The 21,578-nt window shown below is 39.4% G+C and overlaps 1 protein-coding gene and 1 long non-coding RNA gene across 3 annotated transcripts; both read left to right on the forward strand.

The window, feature by feature from the left end:
• Window positions 1-371: 371 nt before the first annotated feature.
• Window positions 372-19,712, forward strand: NOCT (nocturnin). 2 transcript variants are annotated; one of them, XM_063458439.1, is made up of 3 exons: window positions 372-824; window positions 17,643-17,900; window positions 18,659-19,712. In XM_063458439.1, exons 1-3 carry the CDS (start codon window positions 545-547, stop codon window positions 19,492-19,494), a joined length of 1,374 nt encoding a protein of 457 aa, XP_063314509.1. In that variant the 5' UTR covers window positions 372-544; the 3' UTR covers window positions 19,495-19,712. The 2 variants fall into 2 exon arrangements, with proteins under 2 accessions (XP_063314509.1, XP_063314510.1); XM_063458440.1 differs by lacking the exon at window positions 372-824 and adding an exon at window positions 15,788-16,059.
• A 9-nt stretch (window positions 19,713-19,721) lies between these two features.
• Window positions 19,722-21,365, forward strand: LOC134614527 (uncharacterized). The gene is made up of 2 exons (XR_010091255.1): window positions 19,722-20,751; window positions 20,784-21,365. It is a non-coding gene; the product is annotated as an uncharacterized LOC134614527 (long non-coding RNA).
• Window positions 21,366-21,578: the final 213 nt, after the last annotated feature.

Genomic DNA, 21,578 nt, shown 5'->3' on the forward strand with positions numbered 1-21,578 from the left:
ATTTGTATAACCTCTCACCCAGTTTCCCATCAGTTCAAACTGGCTCTTTGTTATTCTGCCTTTGCCAAGGGAAACCCTATACTCGGTCATACCACCCAGCATAAAGGAGGGGGAAGCGGGGAGCGAGAACTATAATCAGCTTCATTCTTCTGCATGCAGCGTCGCTTAATGAGACATTAAACATGTATATCGAATACAAACAGAACCACAGAGTGTACAATAAGAGTCTATTATGTATCTCACAGCTGTATGATCCCGGCTTTTTCATGTGAGTCCCCCATTTTTGGAATGAGCTCTCCCTGTAGTTTCTGCTGATGACGTTTCGGCATCCTGATGTAATTCCAGCCGTGGTGTCCGGGGAGTGGCTCAGATGCTGAGAAGCCGGTATGAGAGCAAGGCTGCGGCAGATTCTTTGTAAGCAGTATTGTATCGGGTTTATTCCGGGTTAACACAGTGCTTGCTATCTGTGGCCATCCGGTCTGTACTCTCTCTCTCTCTCTCTGACCGCCTTGATCTGCTCTGCATTCACCGTGTGTATCCAGGGATGTATCACGGTTCGGCAGGCAGGCTGTGTTCGGCGCTAAGAGACGTGCCCGCCCTGTGCGTCACCTCTCTGCGGCAGCAGCCTCACCACTCCCCGGTGAAGAGGAGGGCTCTGTCTCCCCCGGTGCTCGGCTCACTGGCCAGCTTCGCTTGTTGTCATAACCTGGTCGGCTGGGTCGGAGAAATACCGGCAAAAACGGCCTCAGGTGGCGGGTCTGCCACAGCCTCTACACCTGCAAGTGGAACCACGGGGGCCGTGACCAGGACAGCCTCCAGAACGGGTGAGTAAGCTGTGTGTGGGTGCAATGGAGGGATAGGATATAGCAGGATTCTAACGTGGAACGTTCACTACTGGAACATTCATTGGAGAATGGACAGGGGCTGCACGTTTTAAGCTAAAAAATGACCAGAAATGGCTGAATCCGATATTTATTTATGACATTTGGGCCTAATTTTGCCATCTCCTTGTTTATCTCCACTTACCAGCTAAAGGGTTCGTTCAGTAAACTCTGAATAGCAGGGAATTAAAATACAAATTGACATTTTTTAAATTTGAGCTGTCCGCTAGTATGAATTGTGTTATAAATTAAATGACGATTCCAAAATTTAGGCAAAAATAATTTGAATTAATCTTCCATCTCGCTTGAGGAATGAATTTACTGCCGCAGTGTGATGTATAGTGAGTACATGCTGTTACTGTCTACATTGTCATTTGGAAGTCAGTTTTCGAGAAGTCAGAGTTTAGTGAAAAACCCTGTAAATAAACGGTACATTGTAACAAACTGAAAACCAGGAGCATGGCAATGAGTCTTTCATTATGTAATGAGGACATGGTGTTGGGTAAGTGTGGAACAACGACAGCTCTGATCTAAACCTGCTTTGTTAAAGGACCACTCTAGGCACCCAGACCACTTCAGCTTAAAGGACCACTCTAGGCACCCAGGTCCCTCTAGGATTAACCCTTTTTTTTTTTTTTTTTTATAAACATAGCAGTTTCAGAGAAACTGCTATCTTTAAAAATGGATTAATCCAGCCTCCAAATCCTCTAGTGGCTGTCTCACTGACAGCCGCTAGAGGCGCTTGCGTGATTCTCACTGTGAAAATCACAGTGAGAGCATGCAAGCGTCCATAGGAAAGCATTGATAATGATTGATAATGCTTTCCTATGAGACCGGCTGAATGTGCGCGCAGCTCTTGCCGCGCGTGCGCATTCAGCCGAATGGGAGGATCGGAGGCGGAGAGGAGGAGGAGGAGGAGAGCTCCCTGCCCGGCGCTGGAATAAAGGTACGTTTTAACCCTAGCCTCATCCCAGAGCCGGGCGGGAGGGGGTCCCTGAGGGTGGGGGCACCCTCAGGGCACTATAGTGCCAGGAAAACGAGTATGTTTTCCTAGCACTATAGTGGTCATTTAACCAGGTTGTGTGGAGTTTAAAATTTGTGTGTGTGTGTGTGTGTGTGTGTGTATGTATATATATATATATATATATATATAATATATACACTTTTTTTTTTGCCTGACATTCCTAAGTCAGCATGCATTCTTTCCAAAGCTGAGTCCTTAGTCTCCAACAATAATTATCTTTTAACCTGTACACACAAGTGAACATGAATTATTTTAAAATATTGCAATGACATGGCCAAATCCTTTGATATTTTAACTTTATTTTCCGTTGTTTTCTTATGAGTACATTTTATTTATGAAGGAGTCAGTATAGTACTAGATGTTACTAGACGAGACACGTGTTAAGACAAGAGCCAACTAGCGTGCTGGGAATACAGTTTTTCTTTGTTCCGCTGACATAATAGCCATAAGCACACTGTGTACCACAGCAGTACTTAATGTACCCGTATCCTAATAGCCAGGTACATGACCCATTCTGTCACCCTTGTATGAATGTTTATACACAAAAATTGCTATTTCAGATATCTGTGGGACTAGTATTGCTGCACATAAGAACCAATGACATTTCACCCTGTTATTACAGCCTGTTTTAACTTTATATGGCCATTGTTTAATTTTTTTAGATAAGCTTTTGAAGCAATTTAAATATTTTTTGAAAAACAATCATTTTAAATTGAGAGAGAGAGATATCTATCAATTTAAAAGGATTGTGTTTCAAAACACTGACCTCGATTTTTAATATTTTTGGATATGCTTTTCAAATTGTTTTTCACAAAATATTAAGATTTAAAAAAAAAAAAGTCTCTATATCTATCTACTCTGTACCGTCCTACAGTTATCAGCCAAGGTGGATTTCCATTCCATTTTTATTAATGTGCTCATGTCGTGACTTATTTGGAGTCACTTTAATGAGAATAAAAAGCTATCTCTCCATTGTGCAATGCTATTCATTGCTATAGTGGTTATGGTGTCACAAGTCTCTTTCCTTTTCCACTTACCAATTATCCCAAACTATGGACATAATTTGTTGGCTGAGAGTGTATGGATGGAATGCGAAAGTAAGAAATTTAGCAGCTTACAAGCACCTCATCTGAGCAACCGGTGGTCTGGGTGCAGGCTCTCTGTCATCTTCGTTTAACTCCGTGAAATGATGCTGGACGTCATGTTGTGCATGAGGACATCCAGCGTCTTCAAATCCCCCATAGGAAAGCATTGATTCAATGCTTTCCTATTGGGAAGGCATAAAGCGCGCTTGCTATGCTTGCACATTATGATCTTCCTCTTGATGATGGTGGAGGCGGGCCAGCACTAAGGGACTTTGGTGCTGGAATCAGGTGTTTTAATTGCCACGGTGGGGGCTGCGGGGGTCGGTAAAGGGACACTATAGTGTTGGGAATACAGTTTTGTATTCCCAACACCATTGTGTTTCTTTAGAGAAATCGCATTACAGCATAATGATCCTGGCTGGTTGTGTCAAGGGTTAATTGCGTACTGGCCATTAATGTAGTTGTTCCAATATTGTGATGAGTCACTCTGTGATTCACAGCTTGAACTTAGTGAAATTGCTTCCTACTGTTCCTCTGCATAAAGCAGGTTTTCAAGATATTTATGGAGGAGCAGGAGTCACGATGGTTACAAATATCACCAATCACAATAATATGGTAATACTAGCCGTAGGGACATGCTTATTACCTGTAAAGGTTTCCTAAGCCTTTTGCATCCTTTACTAATGACATATACAATGTAATCTTTACTTATCTAAAAATAAGAAACTAAAACAGAAATCATAGTTTTTATTTTATTTTTAAATGAAGAATAAAAACATCCACTATAATAATAGGTTATTAACCATTTTAGTGAGAATACTGTTTTCCATGGTTTAGGCTTTACACCATCCACTTACTGTAACTACAGCAAAAATCCAAACTGTGCTGGTCAAATCCCCCTTGATAGGGCAAATGTCCACATTCCCAGCAGTTCGGAGATAGACCTAGATTGCATTCTTACTGGGGGTATTTACAAGAGTCTCCAATGTTTCCTTTTAAAAGTCGAGCATATCATTTCAGTAGGCACATTCACTGAAGAATCTTACTAGTAATATTCTTTCTGAAAAGAAAAAGGTCTAGCAGCTTGTGTTTATTAAGTAAATTTATTTTTATTTTTTTAATTTCTCTATTTTTTACCCGGCTCACATGCATGAGTGGGCTAGCAGAAACAAGAACAATGTAGATATATTTTTGATTACAAACGTCTTGGGGTACATGTTACAATGCAGTCTGTCACAAGTGGACATTGTTTGGGAGTTGGGGTTTTTATTTTAAGAGCAGTGTGGCCTCGGTCTGGTGGTCATAGTTGGTTCCTGGTCTAAAGAGGTCAGTCGTGCAGTAGTGCTTAACCTGTGTTACTTTCCGCCCGTAGGTGGAAATAGAGAGAAACTTGCAAATGATTGGCTATAGCTAGGGCCTCTCTTATTGAGGTTGTGTGTGTAGCTTACAGGACATATGAACCCTTTGCCAGCGTAAAGGCCACATAGGTAGCCCGGTTTAGTCTCTGCTCTATGCCCAATGGTATATACGTTGGCGACCTATTTTGATGCAGTTGCAAGGGGTGCATATATGACAATGCTCTTTAGTGCGGAGGAGCCATGCATCGTTTTCTATATTTTGCAGTTTATTGATAATGCAACAGCAATTGCTTCAAGCTGCTTCAGTTTTCATTCAAGCACAAGACACATTGGTTTTGAAACAAGAGCCCTATGTACATGTTACACTGCTGCTATCTACATTGAAACTTTCCTATTTTCACTGTTTTATCTGATTTCAATAAATTTAGTGACCAGAATTCCAAAGCATCAGCAAGCTCTGCATCCCTCTACATTATGGGGTTACTAACGGGGTGACATACAGTGAACAATACACATTAGAAAGGTCTTAGCTGCAATCTATTATTCACAGATGACCTAATTTCAATTTAACAGCCCCTATGTCGGCCATTTAATTTGATTCTACATAGGTTTTCCATGTTGGTTCTAAAACTGTGCGATCAGGATCTATTGACCTGATTGCAGGTTGTTCCATTTTTCTCAAAGAATACTTAAGAGAAACCGAGGAATGATGATGAAAAGTACTGTAACTTTGATTTAACATTGACTAGTCTCTTATGGAGTTGCCAGACAGATTAGTACCCAGTTGTCTTAACACATTGTGATGCTTGTCACGAGGGTAACCAGACATAATTTCCACAAGTGCTCTCACTAAATAAAAATCTGACTTTAAAGTGTTGATCTGATCACTATAGAAATTACCACACACATCACATAATGTGAACTTAAAAACAAAACTTTTAATCAATGCAGCTCGCTGCATGCCATTCTTTTCCCAATTCATAAAAATGCAGATTAAGAGAAATTGTTACTTTTTTTTATTTTTTTCAAAATAAAGAACAAATTGTAATACAACAATAATTTTACAGTAAGGTTCCAGTTCCCGAGATCCCTTCATAGTCAAAAGTATATTACAATACAGTACCATATTCAGATTGTAATATATATTTACAGTTCCATATAAGTATTCAGTTGATACAATATTATAGGGTCTAACGTGAACCTGCAAAAATGAACATGCTTTACTTTAAAGGAACACTATAGCTGTTCTGCGGCGAATAAATGGTTAACAATTTATTTGCTTACCTTAATCCAGCACCAGGCTCCCTCAGCACTGGTGACCTCTCATCCTCCATCGACATAAACTCCAGAGTGGAGCCGCATGCGCTGCCAGAGTCGCGCGCATTCGAATCTGTCCATAGGAAAGCATTACTCAATGCTTTGATATAGAGATTCTTTTTTGATGCTGTAGGTCTGTGAGGACGTCCAGCTTCAAAGAAGTGCGACTTACTCAGTGTAAATCGAGGAAGCGTCTCTAGTGGATGTCAGGGAGACACAAATATTTTTTTCTTTTTTTTTTTTAATGTACAGCCAGTGTCTAAATGCGTGACCTGTGAAAGTCGAGCTCATGAGCACTTATATCTGGAGCGTAGCCAAAAAAAAGCAACAATAATATATTCTTATAGAAATAAAACCTGCATAATGTATTTTTATCAGGCATGGTCCCCAACTTAGTACTAATATGTTAACCAATAGACATCTCCATCATTTCTGATAATACATTTAATCTAATAAATTTAAAATGATAAATTTGAGGTTTGAAAATAAATCTGAATTTGAATCAAAATTTAAATTCAAATTCATCCCAAGTTCAATTTTAACTTGAATTATAATTTTATTTACATTTTAAAGTTAAAATTTTATTTAAAATGTTTAAATTTTGTCAGCTTTAGATTTGGGTCGCATGTATGGGAAGGTGCGCTAGGGTACTTAATATTTTTAAGGAACCAAATATTTCTCTAATCCTCTGCCATCCGCACTGATCTTGATCTTAATTCTTACCTTTTATCTGATATGCCATTTATTCGTACTGAGACGTCATATCAACTCTCTCTAACACATCTTAAACTGTAGGAGGGCTTTTTTCCCGCCGTTTATATGCTATGCTCATTTTAGCAGCTAACAGAATATAAATGACTATAAATTGAGAAATTTTTACTTTTATGAATTTATTTGGAAAAATGTGAGATTTGTCAAGCTGACGGCCACAAGGGCTTCCTGGTTCACTTAATCTGACGGAGAGTTCAAAGAGAAGTGAGGAATTTCTGTATGGATACATTAGTGCATTCTGTGGGGCAATTGTTGCATTTGTTATGTGCATTTGTGCAAATGATTGCGCATATGCCTGTTTTCGTTGATCAAAACGGTCATCACAGATGGAGGGATGGAGCGAAGCAGCAGAGAGAGAGGTCTCACGTCTGCAGCAAAAAAAAAATGAGCAACAATTATTTTGGGGTTTATAGGGAAGCATGTCTGGCATTCACAGAGTTAAAGGACCACAACAAATGTTAAAACCAAATATTAATGTTGGAGTGGAGTGCTATATTTTAATGGAGATTCAAAATGTCAGATCTTATGTTGCTAGCCAGGTCTAATTTACCTGAAATGCACATGCAGATCTCTACTAACATGTGGAAATCTTAAGCCCTGTATAAGGTTTCTACTCCCTGCTTGGGTGAAAAAGAGAATTTTTTGTACATTAATGCTTAATAGAATGTGTACTGTATCCTAGCAATGCTGTCCCTCTGGCACTGGAGATGATAAGCTCAGGTTCTTATAGTAGAATGGTGCTGTAACGTGTCCTGCTCTGAAAAATGCAAGGCTTGTCTCGAGGCAACAGGCTATACTACAGACAGTCTTTATACCCTTGTAGTCATGGGGCTGTAAAATACATTCTACCTATAGACATGGAAAAGGAGAATTGTAACATACATTTAAAGGAAAACTATAGTGTTAGGAATACAAACGTGTATTCCTGACTATAGTTCTGGTATGGTTGTTTAGTGCCCCGGCCCCGCTGTCAGAGCAATGAAAAGGTGATTTTACTTACTTTCTTCTCCTCCTCTGGCTCAAATGATCCATCTTGATGATCGCAGCCAATACAGTGCTTTCCCATTCGGCACACTTCGCCAATCGACATCTCCTCATAGAAATGCATTGAATTAATGCGTCTATGGAGAATGTTCAGTGTCATGCAAAGGGTGGAAACGCTGTGCACTGTTAAAGGAAGCGTCTGTCTAGTGGCTGTCTGAGTGACTTCACCCAGATGTGTTACTAGGCACCAATATAAACTCTGCTCAGCCTCTAAAGACTGGCTATAGACACTATATATCCATTGCATTAAGCTATAGTTGTTCTGTTGACTATAGTGTCCCTTTTAATGTATAACTGTCATGCCCTGCAACTTTTGCTATTTTTAAAGTGGTCCTTCCCACACATGTCGATTTTTAATTCTTGGTTTTAAGCCTGTATGATTGAGGACACAGAGGCTCTAAGCTGAGTAGTGAGTGACAGTGAGAGCATGCAGACCCTCCCACAGGTGGACCTCTGCTTACTGTCCCTATGCTATTTCCCCAGCAAATGTTTCTTATGGTTGCAAGGAGAGTATATTTCACTGGAATTCCAACCCAGTCAGGAGATCTACAGAGACAAAGTAGGGATGACTTTTTTTAGACTCTGGGTGGAGTCCAAGTGTCAATCCCGACAGTCATCACCAGTGACAGATGCAGGAAATTGGCTGTCTCTATGGAGGATCCTGTGGTCACACGGAATCCTCCATAGATCTCAATGCTGTACTCTTGTACATGTGCGAGAATACAGCAGTGACGTCGGCACGTCAGGAATTGACGAGGAGCAGGCCAAGAAAGATCACGACACCTGCGAGGGACCGGTTTAGGTAAGTAAATCTCACCACACCTTTTTTGCCTTCCCCTACTTTACGCATCAGAAAGCACCATCAATCGAGGCGCTGGAGCAGGACTTCTTTGCTAGCGCCATCTTGGGCCTTTCAGGTCAAATGAACAATTCTCTGATTTTGTGGGAAAGCACTTGTGAGAACTTAATATTTTTGAAGTGCTTCCCTGTGTTGTTCAGAGCAGGTCAGATAGGTCTTTTTTAAAAAAAATAAATAAATAAATAAATATATAGTTGGTGCTCAGAATAGAAAATACATGCAGCTTATTAACCCAAGTATATTTGTCACTAAATATTTAAAAGTGCAAAGAAATGTAAAACCAAACAAGGTGATCAGCGCACACAAATAAAAAGGATTAGTTACCTCATTTACAAATTCTTCTTAACTTTGTTACATATGTTGGTATAGGATTAATATATGTAACTAAGTTAAGAAGAATTTGTACATGAGGTAACTAATCCTTTTTATTTGTGTGCGCTGATCACCTTGTTTGGTTTTATTGGTAGTCTGCAGGTCTGTTTATGTGATGTGAGAGACGATCAGAAGAGCATCTGTAAGGTTGCAGTCAAAGGCTTGGAAGCTGTGATATAGCTAATACTGAACCCTAAGTGACAGGTTAACTTCAATAATTACAACATTTCATTGTTTGTGATCATCTTGTCCACCTTGCCATCTTATGTGAATACATGATTTTTTATCAAAGGACACTAGTAACTTCATTGCAGTCCTTAAGGAATCGTTGCCAGTAAGCCTTGATCTATAGTTGCTTTATTTTTTAGGCTTTAAAGGAACACTATAAGGTCAGGAACACAAACATGTATTCCTGACCCTTTAGTATTAAAACCTTCATCTAGCCCCCCTAAATATAGTAAAATCTTACTTGTATTCAAGTCTTCAGCTACTGGCTCTGCTCCTGAACTGCCTCTGTCTGCTGACATAATCAGAAGTGGTGGCTTGAGCCAATCACAATGCTTCCCCATAGGATTGGCTGAGAATGTCAAGGAGGCAGATCAGTGGCAGAGCCAGCACAAGTCAAACACAGCCCTGGCCTTTCAGCATCTCCTCATAGAGATAAATTGAATCAATGCATCGCTATGAGGAAAGCTTAGTGGTTGCATGCAGAGGGAACTGCCCCAGGAAGCGCCTCTAGCAGCCATCTAAGGAGTGGCCAGTGGAGTTATCACTAGGCTGTAATATATAAAAAAAACAAGTTACCTGCGCTCTCCTTAATCCCTATGTATTTTTAAACAAATGGAGTTTTTTTAGTTACCTCCAATGGCCATGAGAGGATGAGCCCACCTGCCAACGTCAAGGCAGACCCCCCTAGGTGGGTCCTAACTCTAACCATTCACCTTGCTTCCTTGAGCCTCTGGCAAAAATCTCTACTGTGACAGAAAGGGATATTTTTTTATATACACCCCTATACATTATTAACCCTTAATAGGGAACACATGGGATGGGCGGCTGCATTGTAACAAGGCTGAGTAATACAAAAAATGGATACAAATGCAGAAAGAAAGGTCCTGCGCTCACTCCCATCACTGGGCGGCTGCAATGACTACAGTACACATCAGCCCCAATATATAGTAAAAACCAAAGAAAAACAAGTTACCTGCGCTCTCTCCTTAATCCCTATGTGAATGGTTAGAGTTAGGACCTACCTAGGGGGGTCTGCCTTGACGTTGGCAGGCGGGCTCATCCTCTCATGGCCATTGGAGGTAACTAAAACAAAAAAAAAAAAACCTCCATTTGTTTAAAAATACATAGGGATTCCTGACTTGCAACGTTAACAAGGGGGTGGTGGAATAGCTTTTTGATGGTAGTGCAGCAACTATACCACTAGGTGTCACTGCTTTCCTTTAAAAAAAAAAAAAAAAAAAAAAAGACTAGCCTGCCATGTGACCATGAAGTTTTATTTTCATAGCTGTACCCACTGCAGACAGCAGCATTTTCAAGGTTGGCAGAATATACCGCTTTTCCCAGGTGTGTATGCCACCTTTCTTGCACTAGGCTTACTATGGCTTACTTAGGCACATTTGCTGCTTAGGTGAAAATCTCAGAAGACCAAGGTAGTCCCTGGAGTTAAGTCTGGCATTTTGTTTAGTTTTGTTTTGGTTTTGTTTTTCATCTTCATTTTGTGTTTTCTCCTGTATAAAGCTGTCTTTGACTACACATTGTGCAGTATGTGGAACTGGATGTGTTGTTTATATCAGTAGAGTAGGAGTTTTGTTAATTTACTCTTTAAGGTGGCCTCAAGGTCAGGAAGCTATAAGTTAGCAAAGCAAGGCATTATTTTTAGGAGGGACGTTTTTGTAAGATAAACACACGTAATCCTTGAGCTCGGCCCCTCTGTTATACTGCATGATGTTATTTTTAGACATTCCCTGAAAAGTTTTTTTCTTTTTTTTAACAGAAATCTTTTAGAGATTACATGCATGGCTAAAATTCAAATTAAACACCTCCACCTTTAAAGCTTTTTTCCCTCTTTTTTTTCAAATGTAATAATTCGGGTAAAATCTATATTCTTTAAAGTGTAAATATTTTTACGTTACGGGTATCCTATAAATGTATAACATATCCTATAAAAATATTTGGCAGTATTTTCCCCACCTTTTATTAGTTACACAGGTGTACATGTTGGGTAAAGTCATTTGTGATTCTAGCCTTTTCATATCGTGCCATATAAGTTCTTTGTGGACAACCTGCACCCAGCTATATTAACATTTAACAAACACATTGCCAGACTTGTGATTATGATACATTTCCCTTCATGCATCTGGACATTGTTTCCTGACTGACTGCGTATTTTTGTTATTATTCATTGTTAACTGGCACTGATATCCATAAAAAGAGTGGGGGGAGGGGGGATGGAGGTAACGATTAAGCAATAAATGCCCCCAGCTATTTCAATGTGCACAAAAAAAAAATACCTTGATTAACTCTCTGATAACAACTAATGCAATGTGTTGTGTTGGAATCTCATGGGCTTGTTTTCCTCTTGTATTACAAATGTGAACAGACAAATAACATGTTACATTTTATTTGCTTATAACCATACACTGCAGGGTTAATGGGGGTTGCTGTGCACCCGTCATCCTTTTACCCATATTTAGTCAGTACAGCTTTTAACAGAATGTTGTCAGCTGAAACCTACCCTCTGTATTGTATCTCAATAAAATTCTGCGGTAGCTTTCACATTCACCAGTATTGTTAAAATAGAGGATAGCTTGGAGAACAGAACTTTTTAGTTAAAAAAAAAAAAATTTGACTCTAAAGAAAATTAAATTAAAAATATCTTAACTATACAAGATTTCTTGGCTGAATTCCTTTTTAATCCAATTGAAGCAAACCTTATCACAATGTACTAGCTCTTTAATTTGAAGCTGTCTTGTAACATTTGTGGGTGTTTTAGCATGGAACTTGATGACATGCATTCACATTCATACTTACACTGGTGATTGACGTATTATGTTGACATTTAGTGTGTGCAAGCTCTTGCATTGCTTCATGCTCGGAACAGGGAGGTTCCTGTAGTAATAAGGTCAGCAGAGAAGCACATTTGTGCAGCTATTTTTATTTGTAACATAATACACTGTCCAGGGCAGGAACAAACACTTCTGGTTCTGCCCATTGCTAGATGTTCGACCGTAGCTTAAAAACGGACTATTACAGAAGTGGCAATAGATTGTTGCATGTTATGCATTTAAAACATGGATTCCTTGGAGTTTGTGTTTGCTGTACACAACAGCAAACAAAACACAACTCAGGAAGAGATGCAAATTCAGTGAACCACTCATGGACAGCTGTTTGTTGTTAATGCAACTCATCAGGATGGTTACTGGCTTGCTAAGTGTTGCCGTGTTCTTTTTAGGACGAAGAGTGTTTCTCTTGTCAACCCTTGCAAGCAAACTATACTTGTTCGGTCTTTTTCTAATTATAATGTCAGGAACCTTAACGTGTAACGTGCTAACTGAGTCCTGTAGAGATGTAACTCGTAGTATTTGTGCAATTTCTCTGAGCATTGCATTGTCTGACCTTTTGGTGAATTTGTCTGGGACATCCACTCCTGGGAAGATTGGCAACTGTTGAATATTTTCCACTTTTGAATAATCTTTCTGGCTGTACAATGATGGGTTTAAAATTGTTTAGAAATGGCACATGGTGTAATATGTCATGTGTTCTTGTTAATCTGAGGTTGTATTACATTTTTAAGACCTGTTAAAGGAGCACTATAGTGCCAAGAAAACTCGTTTTCCTGGCACAATAGGGTAATTAGGTCCCCTCCTCGCTGGGCTGACGCATCCATCTCGGTGCTGGTGACCTCTCCTCCCCCTGCCGACGTCCGCTCCAAATGCGCATGCGTGGCCAGAGCCAAGCGCGCATTCAAACCGCCCATAGGAAAGCATTACTTAATGCTTTCCTATGAATGTCAGCGTCTTATCACTGTGATTTTTCACAGTGAGAATCACTAGAGGCTGGTTTAACCCTCAGTTTACAGTTTACAGCTGCAGGGTTAAAACTAGGGGGACCTGGCACCCAGACCACTTCATTGAGCATTGAACAGTTGATTACTATGTCCTGATAAATAAAACCATAGAATTCAAAGAGGGTGGTAGGTCAATTTTATTTATTTTAACAGTTAAGCAGTACTATGCTTTCATGCTTGATTATTAGAAAATATACATTCAGGCAAGGATGAAACTGCTTTGTTGAAATAAAAGTTCCCTGAATCAAATCCACCATGTCTTAAAATAAAAATACATAGGGATATTTCAAGGCTGTAATAGGAAGGATGCTAAATATATATGGGAAGAATGGTTTCCTGACAGACAATATAGAAGATTACAACCGGTGTTACCGTTCTGAATCTAAAAACTTGTTTCTGTATTTTACTCATCCCAAGCTTTTTAATAAAATAAAAATAAAAATGGGTATAACTAGATTACTGAAAAGTAAGTTTAAGTGCTTGGTGGATATGCTCTTAAAGGATCACTATAGTTTTCCTGACACTATACAACCCTTAGGTCCCCCCCTCCCTTGGCGCTGAAGGGGTTAAAACCCCTTCAGCTACTTGCTTTAATCCAGCCCCGGGCTCCCTCAGCTCTAGTGACCTCTCCTCCCACTCCGACGTCAGCTCCCGATTGGAGCGGAATGTGCATGCGTGGCAAGAGCAGCGTGCACGCATTAAAACAGTCCATAGGAAAGCATTAATTAATGCTTTCCTATGGACGTTCTGAATGCGATTTTCGCATGCAGCATCGCAGAAGCGCCTCTAGCGGCTATCAGGAAGACGGCCACTAGAGGCTGGATTAACCCTGCAATGTAAACAGTTTCTCTGAAAGCTATGTTTACACCTGAAGGGTTAAAACCTGGGGGACCTGGCACCCAGACCACTTCATTGAGCTGAAGTGGTCTGGGTGACTATGGTGTCCCTTTAATATCAAAACTAACAGGGTAACCTAAAATATCAAAAACAATGTAGTTAGAGTTCTCCAAATATTGATAAATACTCCATACTAATTCTTGTTGACCTCTCTGCTGCCTTTGACACCGTTGATCATGCTCTCCTTCTTCAAACTCTTCAATCACTTGGTCTCTGTGACTGTCCTCTCATGGTTTTCCTCCTATCTCTCCCAACGCTAATTCAGTGTCTCCTTTTCTAATGATACCTCCTCCCTTCGTCCTGTCTCGGTTGGAGTCACCCAAGGCTCTGTCCTTGGTCCCCTTCTATTTTCTACTGCATCTCTTAGCAAACTTATTACCTCTTATGGATTGAACTACCACCTGTACGCTGATGACAGCCAGATATATCTCTCTTCCCTGGACCTCTCCCCTGCCGTCCTGCAACGTGTCACTGCTTGCCTTTCTTCCATCTCTGACTGGATGTCCTCCTGCTTTCTGAAACTCAATCTCGCGAAAGCTGAGCTCCTTGTCTTTCCTCCTCCTAATACTGATCCAGTTTAAGCATGTGTGGGATATGCATAAGGCTATCCTAACTATAAGATAAGGCCAGGGACTAATGAAAGTATTTAAAAAAAAAAAAAAAAATGGTTATCTGCCGTCACATTCTAGGTTTCTAGGTTTCCTCTTTCGCTCTCCCTGCAAATTAATGTTATCCACATAAGTCCATCCTTGCAAGTGCACTGTCTTGGCGTCATTCTTGATTCTGGCCTCACATCTAGTAAGTTGTCAAATCTTGTAGATTCCATCTTAAAAGCATAGCCTGCATTTGTCCCTTTCTTAAGCAAGATGCTACCAAGGAGCTTGTCTGTGCTCTAGTAAGTTCCTGCATGGATTATTGTAACCCTCTGCTAATTGGTATTCCCAAAAGCCGTACCGCCCTGCTACAGTCTGTAATGAATGCTGCCGCGAGACTGATTTTCTTCTCTAGTCGCTCCTCTCACACCTTACCCCTTTGTCAGTCCTTACACTGGCTTCCTGTATCCTATAGGAGTCAATTCAAAGTGCTAACACATACCTATAAAGCACTGACGACCAATTCTAGCCCCTTCAATATCTCTTCACTGATCCGTAGGTATGCCCCTTCTCGGTCTCTCCACTCTGCCCCTGACCTTCTCCTGTCCGCTACTCGCACCCGTACAGCTCACACTTGCAGGACTTCTCGTGAGCGGCTCCCTTCCTATGGAATCGCATGCCTACCGCCATCAGACTCTCCCCTAGTCTTCAATCGTTTCAGCAGGGTCCTCTTCAACTCTCTCCTATTTATAGTTAAATCCCCCATCTCATAATATTGTAAAGCGCTACGGAATCTGTTGGCGCTATCTAAATGGCAATAATAATAATAATTAACAAACCGCATAAAGAGCCAATATGTTTATCTAGTATATGATGCTGCTGAAATGTCTCCTATATTAAGTGTACACTTGCAAGCTCCTTAAAAAATAAAAATGTATTGTGATACTGTAGCTTTATTGAATCCCCTTCCAGATTTAAAATGTGACGCTTGTTTCCAAAGATCACAATGTAGGCAAGTACATTGACAGTGTGAAATATAACCACTTCATAAATCTGTGTGTTGTCAGACACAGAAGCCAGGATTCGTGTTCCCGGGCCCAGGTACAGATGAAATCCCTGAGATGCCTAAATCTGCACACCACTCAGCAATTCACCTGTCGAAAACCATGCTTTCTATTGGAGCACTTTATGCTGTTTTTAGCAGTGTTTATCAATACTTGAACTCTATTTACATTGTTTTTTGATGTTATTCTTGAAACCCTGTTAGTTTTGATATTAAGGGTATATCCAGTAAGTGCTTACACTTGCTTCTTGGTATTTTATGTTACTGGAAATTGGAGACGTTTTCATGTGTATAGCTGCTGTTTTTGGTCCTCATAATCTTTTTGCGCTTTTATATTATAATTCATTTTTTATAACTAGATTACTGTTAAGAATAACCTCCCCCCAAATATCTGTACACTGCATTTCTGTGTTCCTCAGAACATTACACATGCAGTTGTTGCGTAGACAGATGTCCAGAGTAGAACTGTGCCCTTGGCTGTCAGTGACGTGGCTTATAGTATAAAGCGTTTAACTTCCTTTTATCTTCCGGTGGTTTCAGACAGAATTAGTCCGTGTGGATAGTGAGTCAAGACGCTTGTCTGTGCTCAGTCACTGTAGCCTAAGCCAGTGGAATAACGTGAGCTAGTTAATCTGTGCAAGCAGTGAAACAGAATGGAGGCACACAATGGCATTGCCATGAATTACCTGCAGAAGGGATACCATGCATTGTCAACTGAAGGTAGGGTTAATGTGTCTTGTTATCTGATCATGATTAGCTCTTGGAGCTTAGAGAGCCAGTCTATTACCAAAAACTCTGCCCTGTGTTGAGCTATGAAAATACCAACGACTCACGAGCTGCAAAATATTTCTCATGCTGAACACTATAAAGTTCCAGAACCTTTAACTATTGGTTATACAATGTCCTACTGAAGAACAATAGGGTGTTCGATAACAGGTCTATTATGTGTTTGGTTTGTTAGTGTGCAGTAGCATATAGCATGCTAGTATGCCCTTTGGCAAAGTGTGCAAGTAACTTTTTGGCTTATGATGTAGAAAAAAAAAAAAAAAAAAAGGAAATCATTCCCAAATAGAGATTTGTCACAGTAGTACTATTGCAGTGCAAAAAGGTGCACTTTCTTATGTTCTCCTTGGTTCGGGAATGTACGTTGTACATTGTATTTGAGTAATTGTTAAAATTAGTTTCTGTATAAGCTATAAAACTGTGTAATGCAAGAAACAGTGACCAGACGCAGAGGAATTGAAACACTGAACGAACACGTAGGTCTATCTGACTTCTACACCTGTGAATACCTTGATTCTTTAATTTACCTGTCCTGTCTGTTCTGACCTGCAGTCATAATTGAATGGAAAACTCCATGTTTCATTCTGTTTATGGAAAAAATCTTATTTTATAATCATCCTTGTATTGAAGAATTCCTTCTTCATCTCCCCACCCTATATTTGAGATGTTGGAGTAACCCAAATTCGATGCAGCAGCTTTTAATGCCTTCCACATTTTGATGTACAGTCTGTTCAGCACATTCTGACATTGCTTCTTGTAACCTATTCCTTATTTAGCATAATGCTTCCTGATCAGTGTCTCACAATCTACTTAAGTACAACTAGGTCAGTCACTGACCCAGACACTGCGCTATTCAAGGGTCATTGAGAAAATCAGCAGTACTATCGTTGTACAGCATGTTCCAAGAAATACTTAAAAGCAAGATAAATTTCTCTGTATTCATCCCATATACCACAAGTCCATTGATCACTTGTATGTTTTAATGTTCTTTTATGTTTTTCTGGATATTGTGATTTGATGTTAAGGCATGTAAAACAGCCTTGTCAGATGACAAATTCTTTAGTACTTGTGTTTAACTTAAAATAATTTTAAAAAATAAAAAACAACTTTAGAGGGTTACTCCAACCAAAATACAGTGTTTGATAAAAACACAGTTTTTAGTTAGAGGAACCCTTCATATCCTGGTCTCTATTTTATGTAATGGTGAATAACCTGGATTTAGCAAGTTTTACATGGTTGTGTAGTTAATGTAGTTGATCAAAGGAAGCTGTTTGGTGATATGCCTATCGAGAGAGGAGGGTGGATGTTAAATGGCTGTATGAGGGGTGCCATTTTACTGTAAAGCCACCTGTTGCCATTTAAGGAAGAAATGTGCCAGCTCACAGAGAAATGTATTGACATGTTTTATGGTAGTTCAGGTGGAAGCCTATCCAAACCTGTCTTTTTGACCACCTTCAAACCCTTAGCTTGTTAGTCAGTAACATTTTTAAGAATGCATTTTTTTTCTCTGACTCCTGTAGTTTGTTCCATGGGAAACAGCACCAGTCGACTGTACAGTGCCCTTGCCAAGACACTCACCAGCAGCCCTGTCTTGTCCCAGCACGAAGAGTACCTGCAGCCAACAGATCATGAACATCTGGATCCCAAAGATCTCTTGGAGGAGTGTCAAGTGGCACTACAGGACAGGCCTGCTCGTCCACTTAGAGAATTTGTCACCCTTCAGAATGATTCCAGTAGCCAGACATTTAGAGTGATGCAGTGGAATATCCTAGCTCAAGGTATGGGAATGGTGTGAACACTGGTCTGCTGCCAAATATTTCTCATATGTCCCCCCACAAATTTGCAGCAGATTTCCTATAATTTTTCCATGGAGCATTATTTCAGATATTTAACTTTAGAACATTGACCACCATGTAGACTCACATTATCAGTCTTGCTAAAATCTGCAAGATACTGTTTGTTTCAGGGCTGAACTTTGGTTCATGGAAGCATGAAATCAAAACCTACTCTGTGTCATACTTTTAGAATGTGAATTTAATCATTTAGAGCAATAGAGTATATATATTTTGGAACTAATGAATACAAATTCTTCATATTATTAAAATAAATGTAGATCTAGTCCAATAGTAAGTAATAATTTGTACACACAGTTTCATACTTTGAATTTGAGCTAGATACTCAGACCTTTAGTATTTGTTTGGTTTTTACGAGCGTGACTGCAAAGGCCAGCCTTTCTGGCATTTTTAGTAAATGGACAAGGTACTCTGCATGTATTTAAATAAAAAAATACTCTGTGACCTATTCAATTGTTAATATTTAGCAGTTGGTAGCTTTGGAGTCCCTACTAGCAAATGCATTCCTAATCATAACAGAAAGGACCTAATCAATGACCCTATATATAAAAAAAAAAAACTTAATCCTAATTTGTATAAACCCTTATACTTCTAATGCACACTAATCTTAGGGAAAACTGTATATGTTGAACTGCCAGCTACATTGAAATGCCTAATGTTTTCTGCTTTTTATATATTTTTAGCTCTTGGGGAAGGCAAAGACAACTTTGTGAAGTGTCCACTGGAGGCCTTGAAGTGGGAAGAAAGAAAGTACCTGATTTTGGAAGAGATTCTGATATATCGCCCTGATGTCTTGTGCCTTCAAGAGGTGGATCACTACTTTGACACCTTCCAGCCAATCCTCAGCAGGCTTGGCTATCAGTGCACTTTTTTGGCCAAACCATGGTCTCCCTGCCTTGATGTAGAGCACAATAATGGACCTGATGGCTGTGCCTTGTTTTTCCTGCAGGACCGCTTCCAGCTAGTCAGCAGTGCCAAAATCAGACTCTCTGCCCGAAGTTTGAAAACCAACCAAGTGGCTATTGCAGAGATACTGCAATGCAATGAGACCGGAAAGCTTTTATGCTTTGCTGTAACCCATCTTAAGGCCCGAACTGGGTGGGAGAGATTTAGGTTAGCACAGGGTTCTGATCTACTGCGTAATCTTGAGTCAATTACCCAAGGAGCTAAGATACCCTTGATAGTCTGTGGAGACTTCAATGCAGAACCTACTGAGGAAGTCTACAAGCGATTTGCCTCCTCTAGTCTTAACCTCAACAGTGCTTATAAGGTCCTGAGTGAAGATGGAGAATCCGAGCCACCCTACACAACCTGGAAAATCCGTCCTTCTGGAGAGTTCTGCAACACTCTAGATTACATCTGGTACTCCCAGCATGCCCTAAAAGTGAACTCTGCCTTGGGCCTACCTACAGAAGAACAAATAGGTCCCAACAGGCTTCCTTCATTTAATTACCCTTCAGATCATCTGTCACTTGTAAGTGACTTCAGCTTTAATGAAATCTCGACTAGGTTGTTGTAAGAAGACGGGGCATTATTCCATGTGGTTTTTACCATGGCTGTGACATTTACCTGTGAAGTGGACGTGTACAATATTTGAAACTGTGATATAAAACTTCACATGTGACACACTTCGTTGAGGCGTCTAGTTTTAGTAGAGAGACACGATGGGCACCAACACTACTTAACTGTTTTCATCCCTGTTCCAATATATTTAGTTTGGCTAGGGGAAAAAAAGGTGTTGCTACTGCAGAATGAGCGGTTTTGTTGGAGGGTTTATATTTGGCGGGGTTTGTTTTTAGTCAAACTAAAGAAAATTGAATGAACGAAAAACAGCATGAACATGAAGCCAAAACCTATCAAGTTAAGTTGTGTTGGTGCTTGTATTGTATTTATTACATTGAAAAGGACTACATTGTCTATAATAATGAATTGCAACCCTTGGACAACAGTTTTTGACTTAAAACTCATAGAATTCACAGCTGCAGCAACTGGAATAAGAAAGAAATTAGTAGTTTGTGCAGCAACTTGGCTCCTGAAAGGTTCCAGAGTCTAAGAACGTGTTTCCTTTTTGATATTTTATTTTTGTTTGCCAAAACCTTTTGTCTGCAGCAGTTGTGAATCATTTTCATTTTATTTTTGTGTGGTTCTTCCACTGCAGCTATATAATTCACAAACCAAATGCCTTTTTGTAATGAAAGACATGCACACATATTTAATTTCCGTTTCTGGTATTTGTCTAAATTGCACCTTTATTATAGTATTTATTTTTCTACTTGAACTTGGCTACGTATAGGTGTCTAAGGAAACATTAGCTATTTTACATTATATTTATTATTACTTTGACTAATGTTATGTTAATGTACTCGACTGAGTTGTTTAGTTTTCCAAAGTGGAAATGTTTCTTGCAATGCATATTATAAAATGTGCAATATTTCAGAAGTTTGCCACTTTATTAGAATGTGTACTATGCCTTCATTGGCGGTGTACTTGAACCTTGAATGTTTATTTAAGTACATAAAAGCTGGTCAAATAGCAGTTCACATATGGGAACAAAATAGTTCATAGATGTCTGTCTTTTTAACATTGCATTTCAATTTTATTGATCTATCAAATTCTAAAAACATATGTATGTAATGTGTGTAACGGTTTTCTTATTGCCCAAGGTATTGCAATAAAACAAAAAAAATGCACGGGTGCAGTGGCCCATTTTATGATTTGATTCTTGATATCAAGAAAAACACCCAGCTGCTAATGATTTTGGATAGAAAAACGAAATGTATGGGCCTTGACAAGTTCACACGTCCACAGCAACCTCCAAAATCTGTCCGTATGGGATACCTTATTCTACTTCATTTAATTTGTTTCCTTGAGTATTGAAGACTCAAACCAAATTTGGTATTTCGTTTTTCACAAAGTTTATAGCACACTTATTGAGCAATTTGGGGGTTGGTTTTGATTTATTTATTTTTATTTTATTTTTCTTGGTATATATTTTGACTCAAAGTCAATTCGTTTGAGACATTTAAACACAATCCGCTACATTTTCAATTAAATGTATTGCCTCTCCTTTTCTCTGACATCTAGAAAGATGCTGCTGTGTACACTCTCTACATCAGGAAAGTCAAGAGTAGCCCAGTGGCTTCATCAGAAATGGGTGAGGAGCCCTAGTCTAGTTCAAAAATATAAAAATAACTAAAAAATCTAATTTACTTTTTAAATGTTATGTTGCTATTAAATGTTCACATTTTGATACATATTTGCAAATCCACAGGTCAAGTTAGTGTGGTGGAAAGTTTATTGCCATTTCTGCCTATTAATGGAAGACGTTTCATTTGTTCAAGTAGTTTGTTACTGTGGAATAATAAAAATTAAAATATATTAAGAATTCTACTTGTGACTCATTTAATCTCCCAGACAGTGGATCAGTACTTGCACATGAAGGTTTATAAAAATGGATGAAACGGAGACACATTAAAGGATCTCATGGGCCTAGTACTGAAGATTATGATGGGCCTAATTATATCTGGAAATTGGGCCTTTTTTAACCCCTTAAGGACACATGACATGTGTGACATGTCATGATTCCCTTTTATTCCAGAAGTT

The sequence above is a fragment of the Pelobates fuscus genome, chromosome 6 (assembly GCF_036172605.1).
Source record: "Pelobates fuscus isolate aPelFus1 chromosome 6, aPelFus1.pri, whole genome shotgun sequence".
Taxonomy (NCBI): Eukaryota; Metazoa; Chordata; class Amphibia; order Anura; family Pelobatidae; genus Pelobates; species Pelobates fuscus.